Genomic DNA, 17,576 nt, shown 5'->3' on the forward strand with positions numbered 1-17,576 from the left:
AGCACAGTGCATGTGCCCCATTGTTTACCTGGGGTTAGTGTGGGTACACAGGCTGGAATAGCAATTATTGTTTGTTATTATTGAATTATATTATTTGTTATTGTGGAATATTATTGTTATTGTGGAATAGCAAATGTACCCCAACTTCACATGGGTGCCCTTGTGCTTAGAAGTGATTTTAGATGTCACCTTTTCTCTAAACCACAAAATGCTGGTATTTTGGGGCTTTTTTTTTCCTCCTGGTATGGGCTGTGTTGTGGATGAACATCCCTGCACTTCTGCCTAAAATAAAATAAAAGTTGCTGTGAGGCTTATCTTTAATACTAGTAATAGAATTAGTTGCATGGATTTTGGCTTGTAGATTTTTTAAAAAAATCTTTAAAAGAAATGGAGTTTATTTGATCCTGCTGTTCCATTTCTCATCCATCTACAGCCTAGAAAACTTTGCAGTGAGAGAGACAGAAAATGTAGTTAAGGTCCCATTATTTTAAGGAAAATGGATGAGCAGGTAAAGTTGAGATTCACTCAAGACTTTGCACACATCAATTCACTCACTTTGCACACATAGAATAATTGAAGTAACATCTTGTTGCTGCTAGAGCAGAGTTGTTCTCCTCTGTCCTTTCCTTCCCCCTCTCCTGCCTCTCCTGGGACTAGCTCTAGTGTTTGATCTTGTGGTGCTCTGATTCCTTCTGCTACCCTAGAGGAAAGAGAAAACCACAGGATTAGTTGTCTGTGGTTTCAGTGGAGTGAATAATTTTCTGTGCAAGAGCTGTGGTGAGGAAGGTGGGAGTTGGATCCTCCTTTCCGTGGAGCCTGAATTTGGGAGTCAGAAGGAAGAAGCTGTTGATTTCGCTTTGGCTTTTATGAACCTTTAGTAGATAATCTGGGAATCTGTGTGGGAGAGGCTGTGTCAGTGCTCAGCCCTTGTGGTGCTGTAGGAAATGAGGCTCCTCTGCTGCTTATCCCTCTGGTGTTTGGAATTTGGAGGTCAGAGAAGGGGAGGGATGTTCTGGTGCTGAAGTCATCAGGCCAAGGGACAGCAGCTTCCATGTGGTCTCAGATAAATGGTCTAATGTCTTGGTGTCTCAATTCCTCATCTTTTAAGATGCTGTTAGCCTTGTAGCTTTTGGGTTTGCAGATTAGTCAGACTATCAGCTGCAGCCCTTGGATATGACATGCTTGTCTGATCAGATGATTGTACCCCATGGGTCTCTCATGGTGCATTTTCATTTAAAAAAAGGTATTGCAAAGCAAACACAATTCATTGCACAGCACAAGAGCATTGTCTCTCACTTCCCTGTGAATAACCCTGTCCTTTTTTCCACCCTTGTGTCTATTTTTATACTTTGAGGTCTGTTGCAGGAAGTTGAACCTATGATATTGGAACTGTGTAGTCAAAACCACTTATTTTCCATATTCTGTACTCTAGAAGTGAAAAGTTCATGGGGACATGGCCTAAGTAGGATCTTGACACTTTTAGTTGACAAAATGCAGCTGTGTGCTTTGTTCAGAGTATATTATGTACCTTTTTCCCTACCTGAAGCTTCCAAAGAAGTTTCCAGTTTTGTGGCACCCTCTAGGAACTTTTTGAAGGTGTAACCCCTGGGCAATCTCATACTTGCAGAGAGGCACATCTTTAGTGACTCCAGACTGAAATCTCAGCACCTGCAGATGGTGCACTGCTTTTTCCTTTTCTTTTGGACATTCAGGTTCCTAACAATCTAAATGAGGCAGCATTTCTGATTTATTTCAGCTTCACATATTTGGTCTCTGTGGTCAGAAAAGTTGCCTCTTAAAGGATTTGACAAGAGGAGAGTGAGCCCATGTGTCACCCATGCAGAAGTAAATGCTCACATGGTACCCACTCCAAAGTAGAGGGAAAATCTGCTGCTGCAGCCAACATTCTTTGCAACAATACAAATGTGTTCTTTGCTCACACAATAACTATTCAGTTTGCCTACAGTCATTGTGCTCCCTCACTAAAGTTCAAAGGAATTGAAAATATACACAGGCAACAAAGCCAACTTTTGTTTTGGAGTGAATATGTGTTTTAGTACAAGGTATTTTTTTAGTGAGATTTTTAGAAAATTAATTGCTCTGAGTAAAAGATCATGAAGTCATGAACACTTCAGCTTAAAAATTTCTGGATGAATAGTAGTGATTTTATTTTTATTTCATTTTTCAGCTTCTTTATGATTGACTTTTACTAATTGCCTTTTTCTTAGGGGTGGCCTGAGTTTTCAAATTTGAGTGTATAAATATTGATGTTTCCTAACTCAAGTGTTCTTAAAAGCACACAAACAAACAAAACCTTCCTCAACCAACCAAAAAAGCAAACCATCCAAAACCCCACAACAAAACCAAAACAACCTTCAGAAAAGTTATTTTAACTGTTCAGGCTTTGCTGAAAAATTTAATCTTTTCTTGGTTTTTGAGAATGAGAGAGGAAGTACACAATTAGAATTCAAAGCATTTAGTCAGTAAGAGTCCTGTAAATCTGATTACAATATCTGTATGCAAGTATTTTAATATCTTTTATTGTGCTGCACATAAGTGTGCAATTCTTTCTTTTCAGCAGATGATATTGAAGTGCACCTGCATAGACAATATATGGAAATGAGCTCTCTATTGCAGCTAATAACAAAATCTGCTGCCTCCAAACATGTGCAAGCAGCAATGGTCAAGAAACAAGACTCTGTCTTCAGGGATGTAATTTCATCTGTTTCTTGTGTGGATCTTTTTTTAGTACTTGGGAATCTTGAAGGTACTGGCAAAACAATCTTCCCATGCAAATAGCAACGAGGAAGACAACGATGACAGTGAATCTGTGGCCAGACTTTATTTAAGAAGCTGACCAGACTGGGCAGCTTCTACCTAAGAGCTTTAGAAATGCTTGATGAGGCAAGTTGTGGGGTTGATAGGTTTTAAATACCCTTGGAACACAGAAATATTCCTGGAGACTTGAAAAACATAGTTATTTTTGAGCTGGAACTAATGCTGCCTTGATGATAGTAAATGAAATTACTCTTTTATATATACTACATTATTATTATATACTATAGTAACTGTAATCTACTCATATTTATGTGGAATAGAAGAGCTGAAAAATTTTACTGTCTTGGATTAATTTTATGAAGTGGAATATCATAAAAAACTGAGAGTGGCAAGGGAAGTGGGGAATGGCTGAAATAAGTTTCAGGCAGCACAGGTGGGTTTGAAGAATGGTAGAAGGAAAAGCAGTGTAGTTAAAGCAGTATGAAGGGACTTGTAGGCAAAAAGTTACCCACACTCCAAAACAAAAAAAAAAACCCCAAACCCAAATAAAAAGAAGCTTGTGTTAGGAGAGTGAAAGGTTAAAACTGTACTGGATTACTTAGGGAATCATCAGAAAAGCAGAACAGAAATCTCCTTCAAAATCACTTGAAGGAAAGCCATTTTGTACTTGTATGTACTTAATAAAAAAAACCTAAAAGCTTTTTAGGTTCTCTAGAAGCTTGCTGGAGAGTCTGTGAGATTGCCTTCAGAAGGGACTTTCAGGAAAGCATCATTCTTTACCAGGATGAATGAGAAGTTCACTGAAGAGGTTTTAGAAAAAATGGTAATGCCCATTGTAATAACCCTCCAAAAGCAGGTACCTGCAGCAGGAATGCCTCTGTAAAGCTGAGGAGCCATTGCTAACCATGGTGTGCAATCTGATGTTATTTTACCTTGGGAAGAAGTGATGCTGTGCACTGTAATGCACACTCTTAAAAAGGGTGGTGGTGATTAGCAGGTCCTGCAAAGGGGTAGCAGTTATAAAAGCATCTGCATTTTTTGTGACCAATATACTCTGGAGAAGAATTGACTTGGCTTTTAAGGAGAAAAGTAAGGCCTCAGGTTAGAGGTGTTTGAAGGTATTACAGAGGTAATAAAAAAAATTCAATTATCTGTGGGAGAGGAGACTCCAAGCTCAAAAACTCCACTGGATCAAGGATGTTGGGATGAAGTACAACCTGCTCAGACTTCTCTTGGGTCACAGCACAACTACAGAGCATAAAGCAAGTGAGAAGGGTTTTTTTCATGCTGTGTAAATAAGCATTGTACTTATTGTCACAAGACATTGTGGAGATAAAAATATACCTTTCAAAAAGGAGTAGTGAAATTCAAGTATCCACAGCTTCACTGAGCACAGTCTTTTCTGCCTGAAATTTTTATTAATATCTTATGAGGTACAAAAAATATGGGTTTTTTTCCTTTAATATTCATTGTTGTTAGATGTTGGAAGCAGTATTCTGGGCAAGGCAAATTTCTGGCCTGATTTAGGAAGGTGTAACTTCTGAAGTCCTCTCTTATATTCCACAGAAAGATTGGCTCATGACAGCAACTCTTTCTGGCCTTAGAATTAGTAACAAGACCCCACAACATCATATGCTTTGCTGTCTGTAATAATAAATAACAACCTACTGGTTTTCTTTTTGTAATGCCTGCTGTTACTGGTTGAAAGGGGGATTGACAAGTGGAAGTACAGAAGTCAAAATGAAATATTAATGCTTTTCAGGTTGGAAAGCACTCAAAATGTTGTTGGGATTGCCCACTAAAGCAGCAGAACATAACCATGGTGTGGTCCTGTGTTCTGTATGTGTGTAGAACCAGCATTGCGTGAAAAGCTTGCTTTCAAGAACTTTACTTCTAGTCATAAAAATGCTTTTTAAACTAACAGCTTTCTTCTGCTCAGTAGGATATGATTTGTTGGACGTGTATGTTGACCTGGAACCAGCAAGGAGATGACTAAGTAGGAGGAAAATGGTTTTAACATGCCTCTGCTTTGCCAAGGAATATGGAAACAATAACAGATTTGTCAAGTCTGTGGGTCAGCTAGCCTTGTAGTGATATATGATATTTCTCTGTGCACAGCATACTTGGTGTATTGAGCTGTTTTTTTCTGAAGCATCATTGTGCTTTAGAAATGTGACTCTTTCTTTGTCCCAGCTGCTGTTTGTCACCTCCTGGTCGTGCTGTTTACTGACCAGATGTGTGGGTAGGTGGGAGATTTGCTGTCTCGTCATCATGGCAGGCACAGAGGTGGTCTGTGGTCTTCCTTGTTTTATGGTGTAATTGGACAGCCAGGACTGTGCAGTGTTTGGCACTTGCCAAACCCTTCTGCTCTGCACTGGAGCTGTGCAGGAGCCTTCTCCTGTTCTCCCATTCCTGTTCTCTCCAGCCACAACACCCCCGTGGAGCCTTTCTCCTCATGCTGGGGTGTGTTATATCGCTCATGTGCCAAGGAGCCTCTTCCCAAGGCTCCAGACAATCCTCCACACAGAGGATTCCTGGTGTGCTTCCTCCTTTGGAAGAGAACCAGCAGCTTGAAAAATGAGTATTCGGTTTAATAAGAAATGAAAGCTCTCAATGCTGTTTTCTTTTCATTTAAGAGCAGAGCTGTGCTCTTGTGGGGCTGGGAGTAATAATCCCACAGAAGAAATCCCAGGAACACCGTTTCCTCAGTGCAGGAGGGATAGTGCACCAGTGGTTGGTTGCTCTGAGATGTGCTGGTGGCCAGGTTCAAGTTCTGGATGTTTCAGGAGCCAGCCTGAACCACTCAGTGACCTCTGTCTCTCCCCTTTTTGGCACTTGTAAGAGTGACCTAATAAATATGTTATTGCAACAGATGTGATCTCATATCCTCTTACAAACCACATGTAGACCAGCCACTGAGGGATGGCCCTGTTCAGTGGAGAGGTCAAAATGTGGGACAAGGCTTTAAGAAGGAAGCAGTAATTTTTAAGAGGAGAGATTTTTACTAATATATTATATTAATATAAATAAGGTTTACTAAAAACCAAAATGCAGCAAATTAATTAAATCATAGAATGGTTTTGGTTGGCAGGATGATCAGATGGTTGGGAGGTTTTGGTCAGGAGGATGACAAGGTGGTCTTTGAAGATCATCTAGTCCAACCTCCTGTCATGGGCAGACACATCTTTCACTCCCTTTCACTAGATGACATTGCTCAAAGTCCCATCCAACCTTACCTTGAACACTTTCAGGCATGGGACATTCAGCTTCCCACCACCCTCATGTTTACAATGTTTAAAGACATGTTTACAGTGTCTTCCTTATGTCCAATTTTAATTTCTTCTTGTTTAAAACTATTGTCCCTTGTTCTGTCACCTGGTAAAAGTCTCTCTTTGTCTTTTTCACAAGCCCCTTTAAATATTCATAAGGTCTCCCTGGAGGTTTCTCTTTCTCAGGCTGAACAACCCCAGTGCTCTTCCCTCCCTGGAGAGGTGTTCCAGCCTTCTGACCATTTTGTGTCCCTGATCCCTGTCTGTCTTGTGCTGGGTCCCCAGAGCTGGATGCAGAGCTCCAGGTGGGGTCACACCTGAGCAGGGCAGAGGGGAATGTTAGTAAGAAATGTTAACATTTATAGTGTGGTTAGTAAGTGGTTACAGTGAGCAGCAAAAAATGGTGGATTGACCTTCTGACAATGGGAGTTCTGCCAGGCTGCATGGCCTTTTGGGGCTCTTGTTTACTGTACTTTTTCCTTTCTTGCAAGTTGAAAATAAGCTAAATTGTTCTCTGGCATTGTCAGCATTGCCCCAGAGGTCTTTGGATAATCTAATTCCTCTGGTTTCTCCCTACTGCATCACCCAGAATAATACCATAGTCTATCTTTATGCAGCATATGTTGTTTGTTTTTTATCCCTAGTCCAAACATTTGTACTGGATTGTATTTCCCCTCTGCTTCTTATGAAGGCATTCCAGCTGAACAGGGAATGTCTCCCTTCACTCGAGCTTGTGTTTTTCAGGATAGGAAATGAGAGGCTTAGGTTTATTAATTTTTGTTTTAGCATTATGTAACCTGTGCAAGGCTGTAAGTACATGAGTTTAAGTAGCATGTTCTTTATTAGCTCATTTTACAGTCCTTGCCCTGTTCCACTTCAGAATTTTCATAAGCAGCATAAGTTGGCCAAAGTACATACTTCATGTTAATTAAATCTCTCAAACAGTGTCTCATTTTCTTTTTCCTCTTGAAGTTGGTGAGAGATTAGTAATAAAAGAAAATTAGCTGGCTGATAGCATCATGTATTTGATCAGTGCAGAGACAGGATAAGTGCCTCAGGTGTATGGTGAACTCTTCATTCCTGTGTGAACATTCAGCATATTAAAAGTTGACAACATTATTTGAACATTTGTCCTGACAAGATAATATTGTAAAAGATCCCAATTTGTGAACTGAGGAAGCACTAGAATATGAAACATAAACAATTTTTATAAAGTCTTATTTCATTCAGTGGGTTTGTTCCTGTCACATTTTTGTACTTTACCTGAAAATAGATTTGAAAGATCTGCATCTAAGATTTTGAGATTATTCCCTCCAAAATATAAAAAATAAACTTGACTGTTGCTAATACAGGGTTTTGAGACTAAATGGTTTGTTTCCTCTCCTGACCTCTTGACTGAGGCAACACAATTGTAGTGGACAAATCAGTAAAATTACCTTTTTTAAAATCTCTTATCATGAGGTTTTGTGTGGAGAGCAATTGAGAGCATCCTGGGAGAATAAGATGTTGAGTGTTGATGAAATGTAAACCTGCTTCTTCTCCATATTTGATGAAGTTACTGTCCTAGTTTTATTTTCATTTTGGTCTGCAAATGTTTTCAAAAAGGTTTAGCTTGCTCATATTCATAAGATATTTCTGACTTGCTTCTTGGTTTCTATTTTGTTCTTGAGCTTTAGCTAGAGCTCAGTGTCACCAGTTGTAGCCTCCAGTAGGCACGGGGGCCATTCAAAATACTTTCCATTTTCCACTGAGGTACATTCTTAGAAGAGCTTTTCCAAACCAAATAACTGGCATTTATGACTTTTTAATTGCTTAGTATGATACTTGCTTACATTTGCTGTTTTAATGTCTTTTCCTGTCTGTAAAATGAGAGTCCCAGAGGGCACATGCGTGCAGTCACTGAATTCAGTTTACATAGCTTGATGGATGTTTTGGGAAAAGCATATTGTGTGTATGTGCAGTTTGTCACACATGGTGTCCCAACAAGAAGAGAGTTGTGCTAATGCTGAAGGAAAATTTTTTCCAGCTGCTGTGGGGAAGGTGGTCAGTGTGGCACACAGATGGTTGAGCTCAGCAGGCATTCTCAAGTTGCACTATGTAGGCAACAAACAATGGGCAGGAGAAATTTCTCTGGGCAGTTTTGCTCCTCTGAATATCACCAGTGTCCCACTTCTAAGTACAATGTCTTTTTTTTTTTTGGTGAACTTTTTTGTGAAACCTGGTCATGAAAGTAGGTAGGGATCTTAATTCCATACTAAAGAAACAAAAAGAGGTATATTGCTAGTCTTTGAGAGTGTAAAGTAAAGCCTTAGAAGGTAGAAGAGTTCTGAAGCTTTAAAAAAGGCAAGGTAGGGTAAATTCAGACAATTCACCCTTAATAATTTAACTTAAGGTGGGCCATTTGTTTGCTCAGGTTTATTTTGGGGGAGCAGTGAATTTTTAGAGCTCTGGTCTTGGCAGTGAGTCTGGTGAAAATAGTATGACTCCAGTGCCCTTCTGAGAAAGCAGATTTCAACTCCTTCCTCTTCTGTCTTACATAAAGTAGGAGAGGGCTCATTCTTCACAGTTTAGGATTGCTTGTGGAGGAGAAAAAACAGGACTAGCATATTGCTGAAAACCGAGGAGATGTGCATGATGGACTTACATTTAGTGTCTGTTTAGGCTCTGTCAGGGAGAGCCAAACTTTGTGACAAACTGTTCTATGCACTGCTGTAAATTCAAAACATCCTTAAATGATTCTGAATTAGCTTTTCATCACCCCTCACAAGTCTTGTCCGCTGGGTTTGTTCTGTATTGTATTGTGGGGTGCCCTGTGGCAGGAAGGAAAAATTGATCTGACTCCATGTTCTCAGAAGGCTAATTTATTATTTTATGATACTATATTATATTAAATATTACTATATTATATAATTTAAGATACTATATTATATTAAAGAATTCAGAAAGGATACTTACAGAAGGCTAAGAAGATAGTAATGAAAATTTGTGACTCTCTCCAGAGCCCCGACACAGCTTGGCACTGATTGGCCAATGAAAGAAAACAATTCACAGCAGAAACCAATGGAACAATCACCTGTGGTAAACAATCTCCAAACACATTCCACATGTGAGCAAAACAGAGGAGAAGCAAATCAGATAATGATTGTTTTCCTTTTTCTCTGAGGCTTCTCAGCTTCCCCGGAGAAAAATCCTGGGCCAAGGGATTTTTCAGAGAACGTGAATGCCACACTGCTGTCTCTTGGGTTGCACTCAATCAACAGCATGAGCAGTCAGATGAACTCTGTGCCTTCTTTTCTCTGCAGGACTCCTCAGTGGGCAGACATCTCCAACCAACACCAAGCTGGAGAAGCTGGACCCGCAGCAGGTGCTGCAGCTGTGCCTGCGCTACCAGGAGCATCTCCACCAGTGCGCCGAGGCCGTGGCCTTCGACCAGAACGCGCTGGTGAAACGCATCAAGGAGGTGAGGGCTGGGCAGGGGCTGGGGCTGTGCTGGGCATGGTGCTGGCTGAGCTGTGGCATCCCAGGCACGCCAGGGCAGCCCTGTGGCTGTGCCCTGCAAGCTCAGTGCCCGGGCTGGCGCTGCGGCTCCTGCCAGGGCAGCTGTTGGGAAGGATGCAAGTTTGACAAGGAAGCCTCGCAGATATGTATGCCTGGCAGAATGTAGAGTCTGATGAAGGAATAGAGATGGAAGCAAGTTTTGATCTAGAAGAAAAGAATTGCTGAGCCAGTCTTACTGGATAACTAAGGAGGCAAAGGGTCTGTTAGTTAGAAGGGGTTTTTATGGCTTAGAGCAAAGGATAAACCCACCCCAAACAAGAAGATGTTTTTACCAAGCAGAAAGATGGCACAGGCAAACAAGTCAGCAAAGTTGCAAGTAGAAAAAAGGTCTCAGAATTTTCCATTGCAAGAAAAGTGAATAACAACTTCTAGCTTAAACTGTAATGTACTAACTTTTAGTGTTTGGAGAATAGTAAAATGAATATGGTAATTATAGTAGATATGATAGGATATAGATCTTAGTTAAGGTTCTGGTTCTACTGTATTAAGATGCTCAGCAAAGAAAAGTATATAATGCACTGTAACCAAAACCAAAGGGTCTCCAGGCCTGCCTGCAGCTGGAGCTGACAGCTGTGGGCACAGCTCTGTCACCCACGACCCCGGACTGCTGTAACCTCTTGGATGTATTAAACTGTATTTTGGAGAGCTTGCTGGAGTGCCCACAACCCTCATTTTAGCTCTTACAGGCAGCCCTGTGGCTGTGCCATGCGAGCTCAGTGCCCAGGCTGGCACTGCAGCTCCTGCCAGGGCAGCGCTGTGGCTGTGCCCCAGGAGGGCTGGCCATGAACAGTGGCTGCTCCTCTGTTGGAATGGCAGGTGCTGCAAGCAGCTCTCCAAGAAGTAAAAGATGAGTGAAGTTTTAAGGTAGCGTTCCTTATTTAGGTCTGTACAGCATTGTGGTGCTGTTCACAGAGGTCCCACCATGAGGGAAGAGATGAGAATGTTGACTTTGTTTTAAAAGGCTTGATTTATTATTTTATGATATATATTATATTAAAACTATACTAAAGGAATAGAAGAAAGGATTTCATCAGAAGGCAAGCTAAGAATAGAAAAAGAATGATAACAAAGGGTTATGACTGACTTGGACAATCACAGCTGACTGTGATTGGCCATTAATCAGAAACAGCCACATGAGACCAATCACAGATGCACCTGTTGCATTCCACAGCAGCAGATAATCATTGTTTACATTTTGTTCCTGAGGCTTCTCAGCTTCTCAGGAGAAAAAATCCTAAGGAAAGGATTTTTCAGAAAACATGTCTGTGACACAGCATAGATTGTATTGTGCTCCATGGCTAGCTTCTAATTTAAGGAAGGAAGCATTTATCTGAACATCTTCTGTGGCTGGACAAGGTAGTGCTTCAGTTGATTTGTTCTCAAAGCCCATAACATGCCATCTCATTTCTGACCTCAATGGCAAAAAGGTCTCCTGTGCTGCTGCTTTACCACTAAACCATCATTTGGAACACTGATCTGTTGAAATATTGAATATTTGACTCATGTTTGATGATACTGTTTGGGATTGTATTAATTCCTGGGATGAGCATCCTGCAATGAGGTTGTCTTTCTCATGTGTGACTGCTGATGTTGGAAGCAGTAGAATGGCTGCCAGATTTTTTTATTTTCTAAAATCAAGAGTCTGGCATGACAGGGAAATGTTCCTTCAGGTGTTTTCTCAGATACTCCCAGATGTGTAGAAGATCTGGTGAATTCTGCATATCTCAAAAGTCCTTGAGACCAAATACCTTTTCAGTGTCGAAAAAATGTTTTTGAGCATGTAGTTAATTTTTATTCACCAAGTATAAACACTGACCTTGATTTGTTGTTGCTCTGTTGGCTTAGAGTTAAGAAAATCCCACATGACAAACTGGGTAATAAATTTGATTCATGTGCTGTTTGGAGAAGCTGCTGTCATCATGAAGTTGTAAGTCCAAAATAATGTGGGAAGCATTAAAAAGGCCTTTTTACTTTGGTGTATCAAGATCTGAGGCCAGCTATTACACAAGATGTAAAGATATTTGCAGGTGTTGGTGACTCAGATCACACAATCTCAGAAATGGGATTTCATTGCCAGCCTAATGACAGTGTACTGCATTAATCCAAGCAGATTGTAATTCTTTTGGCTGTTAAAGTGTGAGAGGGAATAGTGACATGATTTAAAGTCATGGTAGACACCACCAGAGCAATATTCATTAATTGGGATTGCCTTCTGTAGGGCAAGTGGCAGAGTCCCTTTCAAATTAGCTATGCTTGTTTTCTTCTGCTTCTTAAGGCTTGTGATTATCTTTCATCTAAAATAAATTAAATTATGATACTGATAGTCTCACTAGCTTCTTTATAACAGCCTCCTCTGACAAAGTGATGGGGAAATGAGGAATTCTGTATGTCAGAGAACTGACAAATCAGCTGTGGTTTGGTTTTGGTTTTTTTTTTTTTTGGTCACAACTTCTAAGCAACTTCAGATGCTTTCAGTCTCTCTGCCAGATCTGGTGGGTTTTTACTGTTCGTTTTCCTAATAATTTTTAAATATTTTTCTTGCTTTGGCTGTTCTGCATGTGTGTTCTGGAGGATCTGGGTGGGACCCACTTGGCTTAAATCATTCTTTCCAAATTGTTTGGGCTCTCCTTGATGCACTAAATTGAACCACTGCTGACAGTTGTTGACAAGCCAGGGTGCAGCTGAACCAGAGCAGGGGATGTCTCTCCTTACAAGTGCAGACAAAGGAAATTGCCTTTGGCTTCACCCATTTGTCAGCAATGATTTCGTTTTGCCATGTACACAAAACTTGACCCTTAGTAAAGCTTAAAAATGAAAGAGAAAATCAAGTGCATTGTGAAAAGCAGAATGTGTGCACAAGCTGGGACAGTAAGTTCTTTTATCCTCATTTGGGTAGCCAGTATTTCCCTTTCCCTTTCTTTAACCCTGTAAATACTGAAGTGTTTTTCTTCTGATAACAGATTTATCAAGTGATGATACTGATAAAACTGATGGTTTTAACTTTCTACAAAATGTTGGTCAGCTTCAGTCTCTGATTTCTTACTTTTTTCTGAGTTATGTTCACTTCTCAGACTTTACTAATATTCCTGCTGTATAATATGCTGCACTCACACTGCCTGCAGCCAGGATTTTTTTAGTCTTTCCTTGACAAAATGTCCAAGAGCGAATATCTTTTGTTCATTGTCTGTGTCACCAGGAAAGAAGTTTCCTGGATTCTGCCAAAACTCAGAAGTACTGCTGTAAACTAATTGGCTCTCAATAACTCAGAATTAAGTGTGGTGGTTTGCAAATCAGCACACAGATTAAATTACAATGGTTCTGAATAGGAAAGAGAATGAGCTAAAAAAAAAAAAGAAAACAAAAAAAAAAAAAACAAAAAAGAAAACTACTTGCATGACAGTGACTGCAGGTCTGAGCAGAGCCATCTGTGCCTTCAGGGAGCAGTGCAGTCTGGCTTTGCTCTCCATCCCGTTTCCCAGTGCAGCCAGAATTTCTTTGCAGTGTTGGCTGGATCCATGTCTGCTCCTAAATGTAGAACCCTGTGCAGCTTCCAGGTGGCTGTGACTGTTCTCTCTTGAGCAGAAATCCATTTATCCAAGAGATGCCTTGAAGGGGAAAGAATTGAAGACAGGATGGAAGGTGATTGACTCGGGTGCCTTTTTTCATACCAGAATGAGTTTTGCTTTTGGGAGGGAGTGATTTACTTCTGACAACAGATTTTGTCTTCATTGTCAAGAAAAAAAAAAGAGGATGTGCTTGCATCTTTTTAGGGAAAATACTATAGATTTGCACTGTAACTCATTGGAAGTTTTGAGGAACTCCAGCTGCTGTGGATTTGATAGAGCCGCATATGCTCTCTTCACCAGGAGTGTCTGCTCCAGTTCTGTGATCTGCAAAACAGGGTTTTGGACAAGATTAGTTTGAAGGCAAATGTTGACCAGCTCTAAAGGTTTGAATGGGGGAAAGCAGCAAATAAGAGAGGATTACTTTACATTAAGTCCTTACCAGTGGAGGATATCTGTTTTGGGTGCCAGGGAGACAATTTCAAGAGTCATGTGATAGGGGATGGTGAATACCAGGGAATGGGAAACAAGTAGAATAGGTAAAAAGCTAGGGAACAGAGCTAAATTTTCAGAAAGTGCCCATGATTTTGTGTGCCTTCAAAACAGTCTAGTTTCAGTGCCTTAAAAAAGGATTATTGTGCTCACAATGTACTAAGCTTCTCAAAAATCACATCTTACAAAATATCTGAAGGTGAGCTTACAAAAATTACTTGTCACACGTGAAAATTGAGGCCTGTCTTCTTTCTATGAAAGCAGAGAGGAAACTGAAAGCCCTCTAAGCTTCTTTCAAAGAAGCTTTGAGTGAAAAGATCTTCAGCATTTCTTACTAGACCTTCAGCATTGTCAGTGGGGTTGTGTTTTTGAAGTATTTGACGTACCCTTAAAGGCAAATGTAATTCCTGCATACTCTATACTTAAGATGTATTTGGAAATGGGAGGGGTCTGATGCTTTGCCTTGAAAATGTTAATGCAGTGTTATTTGTAGCTTTTTTTATTACCACAGGAATCCCATACTGCCAATAATTTTGAAAACAGAGCAGTTTTTACAATACAAAGTGAAATGTCAAATGTCTCAGTCTAAGCTGGCACGCATCTATGGGTGGGAGTTGGGGGAAACCCCCCACATTTTTAAATATAATAAATATTGCTTTTATATTTGTGATAGTTAAAGGAATCTTGTCCAGGCAGGATTATGGCTTGTTTCATACCTGTAAATTCTTTGGGAGGGCTGGCTGTGGTAGGGACACCTTGTAGCAGTCTGAAAATTGAAGGGCAAGGTCCCTGAAGGTGGTGGTAAAGGGAAAAGCTGCCCTAAGTGCAGGAAGCTGTTCCACCACCAGCAATGAATGAGATCTGGGCCAGGAACTTTGGCAGGACATTGCCTGGCTGGGGACAGTGTCAGGCACATCTGCAGTGAGACTCAAGGTGCACACTGCTGTAAGCACACAGAGCTTCTGCTGTGTGAGACACCACAGGCACTCTCCTAACTCCATCCCTCCATGAGCAGAAAGATCTGAAGTGCCTGGGATTCATCCCATGCTCCAGTCACAGCTGGGCTGTGTCCCTTCAGGGAACAGACTCAAATGAAGAGCAGGTTTCAGGGAGGTGTGTTTTGCCTGGTCTTTGGTTTGTTTTGTTTCAGGACTCATCTGAGTGAGGTGTTTATTGCCATTTCCTCTTGGTTATGGTTTCCCTGTAGGTGGTTTCAGACCTGGGTTTCCAAGACTGTGAAATATGTTTTCAGCAGATGTGCCCTGAGAGTGATCCACCTTCTGACTAAACTGAATTAGGCCAGGAAAAGATGAATGGCCTTACTAAGTCCAAAATGTATCTTCAGCTTCAGGCCTTTGCTTTAAGGCCCATATGGAGCAGCCCATGAAGGAACCTTTCAGCTCATTAAAAGGAGGGCTCAGGGGATCAAAACTAAGCCTGTTAAAAGAAGCCTGGCCAAAGTGAAAATGGAGATGTGTTTAATTTTGACACAATATATAAAGATGTTCTAGATGAGGCTGTGTTAACTTGCAAGCAATATTGAGCCTTTTGGTTCACAGACTTAAATTACCAATGCCTCAAGTCCAGGGAAAGGGGTCTGAGATCCCTTGTGCTATAATATTTCTGAAAAGAGGAAGAACCTTGGTTGAAATGCCACTTGTATTTTCAGGGATTTAATGCCACACTGCCCTTTAGAAAAAAATAGGGAACATTGTGTTCTATAAGAAATAAATACCTTAAATTTAGTCTTTGGCATCTTGGAAGTTGATGGATGAGGACTGTGACAATCTATCCAGCTCTTTATGTCTCCTCTCATCAGCAATGAAGTGTTGTTTATAAAGACTGGAATCTCAACAGGCACCATCATGCAGAAATAAATGCACAGGATTATTAAGCTGGAAACTTGTTAATCTTCATGTCCTTTAGTTGATCTTGCTCATTTTTCTCCAGTCTGCTGTGCAAGTAGCTTGAATACCTAAGTGGTGGGGTGGTGTTTTAACCAGCCAGCACGAAAATGTGAAAATGCTCTTGAAAAGGCTTCACAATTTTTATTCAATATAGAGAATTAATGTCTAGCAGTGTATGCCTGAGGCAGATGGCCAGTGCTCTGCGTGCTCTGCTGTACCTGAACTTTATGAAGGGATCTAGCAGTTATAAAGGAAGAGGAAAGATTGTTTGCACTGGTGGCAGTCTGAAATATGTTTTGCTGACATGCACTGCTTTGTATGGTGTCATAAAAAAGAGCAGTCCCTTGCTCCTAGAATATATGTGTGTAATCAGTTCCAGCATGTTCCCTTCTCTTGTGCTTTATGGCCTTTTGAGAAAAGATCTAAACTGGAATCCTTTCCACAACTGAATTTCCAAGGAAGAAAATTAAGCTTGAACAAGCATCTAGCAGTCAGAAAGGTTTGTATTATTATAGAGCTTAGGTGCTTAAGAGACTGTCACTGAATATCCCAAGTCTGGCATGCAAAACCTTTTAGTAACACTTTCATTGGGATTAGTGCATGGAGTTTATGTTCATCAGGCACCAGAAGGAACATAATTCACTTCCTTCTCACGGGATTATTATTAATATATTAATTAATATATCAATTAAACTAGGAAACTGGATTTCTTATTCTAGCCTTCTTTTCCCAGGTGGAAAAACCCTCCAACAACCCCGTGCCCCAAGTTTGTAGAACTTCAAATAGAAATACAAAGTGCTAGATTTCATTACAGAGTAGCAGACTTGATGGTGGACTTGGGCATGAAAGGGGGTTTGAGATAGGAAAAAAAGAAGTATCAACCTGGGGTGAATCACGACTTGTACTTGCAGGAGAAAGGTGAGGATGCCGATTGTCTTGCACAAAGCTGGGATCTCATCTGACACACTGTGGGCAGCTCTCATAGTGCTCAAACACAAGGAAAGGGCTGTAGGGATGTGTGGGGAGTGGGGAGTTTCCTTGGGGAGGAAACTGGAAAAGCTTTGCTTGTTTGGCTTAGTCAAATGATGAGAGAAAATGATAGGATTTCTCTTTCTAAGTCAGTTTGGCATTAATGTAGACTAAAAATGGCCTTCTCCCTCCCTGAAGGATTGTGTTGGTACAGGAAAAGTCAATTCACAAGTTTCATTCTTAACTATTATGTCCTCTTGCAGTGTTGCATTGAAATTCTCAAGGTGTCAACTCTGCCCTGAAGTGAGAATTGGCCTGGAGTGTGGAGGTGCCAGGAATGTTGGCTAGAAGCTTTTCAGCAGTTGAATCTTTGTTTTAGACAGGTTAGCCAGCCTTACTTGCAAATATTTGGAGTTGCACTGATGACTTTAGGATGGTGGCTGGTACTTGAGGGAGCAGGGTGGACCTTGTGTTGGCAATCCCATAATGAGCATTGTGGCAACAATCAGATGTGATCTGCAGAGGTGACTTCGTGTTGAAAGCATTACAAAACCTTAGTGCAAGAAATCTGCCCATCTTGCTTTTTATGAAGGGAAGGGTTTCCTAAATGTTTCTGTGCCACTGGGGCATGAATGCCTCTACATGAGAACGTTTATTTGCCATTATTGCAACACTGCTCTGAGGTATGAAACATATGATTTACTATTAATTAATTCCTGAGGGCATTGCTCCTGACTGGATGTGTCATCTACCTCTAGAAGCCTGGATAAAATGTTGAACTGTAGTATAGTAAAATTCCCTGTAATCACATGTATGAACTGTGCCAAAACTGTAGTGAACTGGACAAAAAAAAAATAAAACTTGTAAACTTTTTTTAAACTGGAACAGCAAGTGATGCATTTGAAGAGTGACTGCTGGACTTGCTGCAAATTGTCTGAAAGACAAAATCTCCAATCAGATGAGTTCCAGCTGAAAAAGAGGCTCAGGTAGCAGTTATAAAAGAAATCAGCATAACAGCAGTAAATGGTAAAGAATTTATA

The 17,576-nt window shown here is 40.6% G+C and overlaps 1 protein-coding gene across 2 annotated transcripts in view; it reads left to right on the forward strand.

The window, feature by feature from the left end:
- BORCS5 (BLOC-1 related complex subunit 5) overlaps positions 1-17,576 on the forward strand; it is a 79,385-nt gene that overhangs the window by 50,736 nt on the left and 11,073 nt on the right. For both annotated transcript variants that reach the window (XM_058021956.1, XM_058021955.1), the window contains one exon: positions 9,350-9,507. In XM_058021956.1, the coding sequence (XP_057877939.1) occupies positions 9,350-9,507 (158 nt within the window). The remainder of the gene's footprint in view (positions 1-9,349; positions 9,508-17,576) is intronic.

This window comes from Melospiza georgiana, chromosome 4 (assembly GCF_028018845.1).
Source record: "Melospiza georgiana isolate bMelGeo1 chromosome 4, bMelGeo1.pri, whole genome shotgun sequence".
Lineage (NCBI taxonomy): Eukaryota > Metazoa > Chordata > Aves > Passeriformes > Passerellidae > Melospiza > Melospiza georgiana.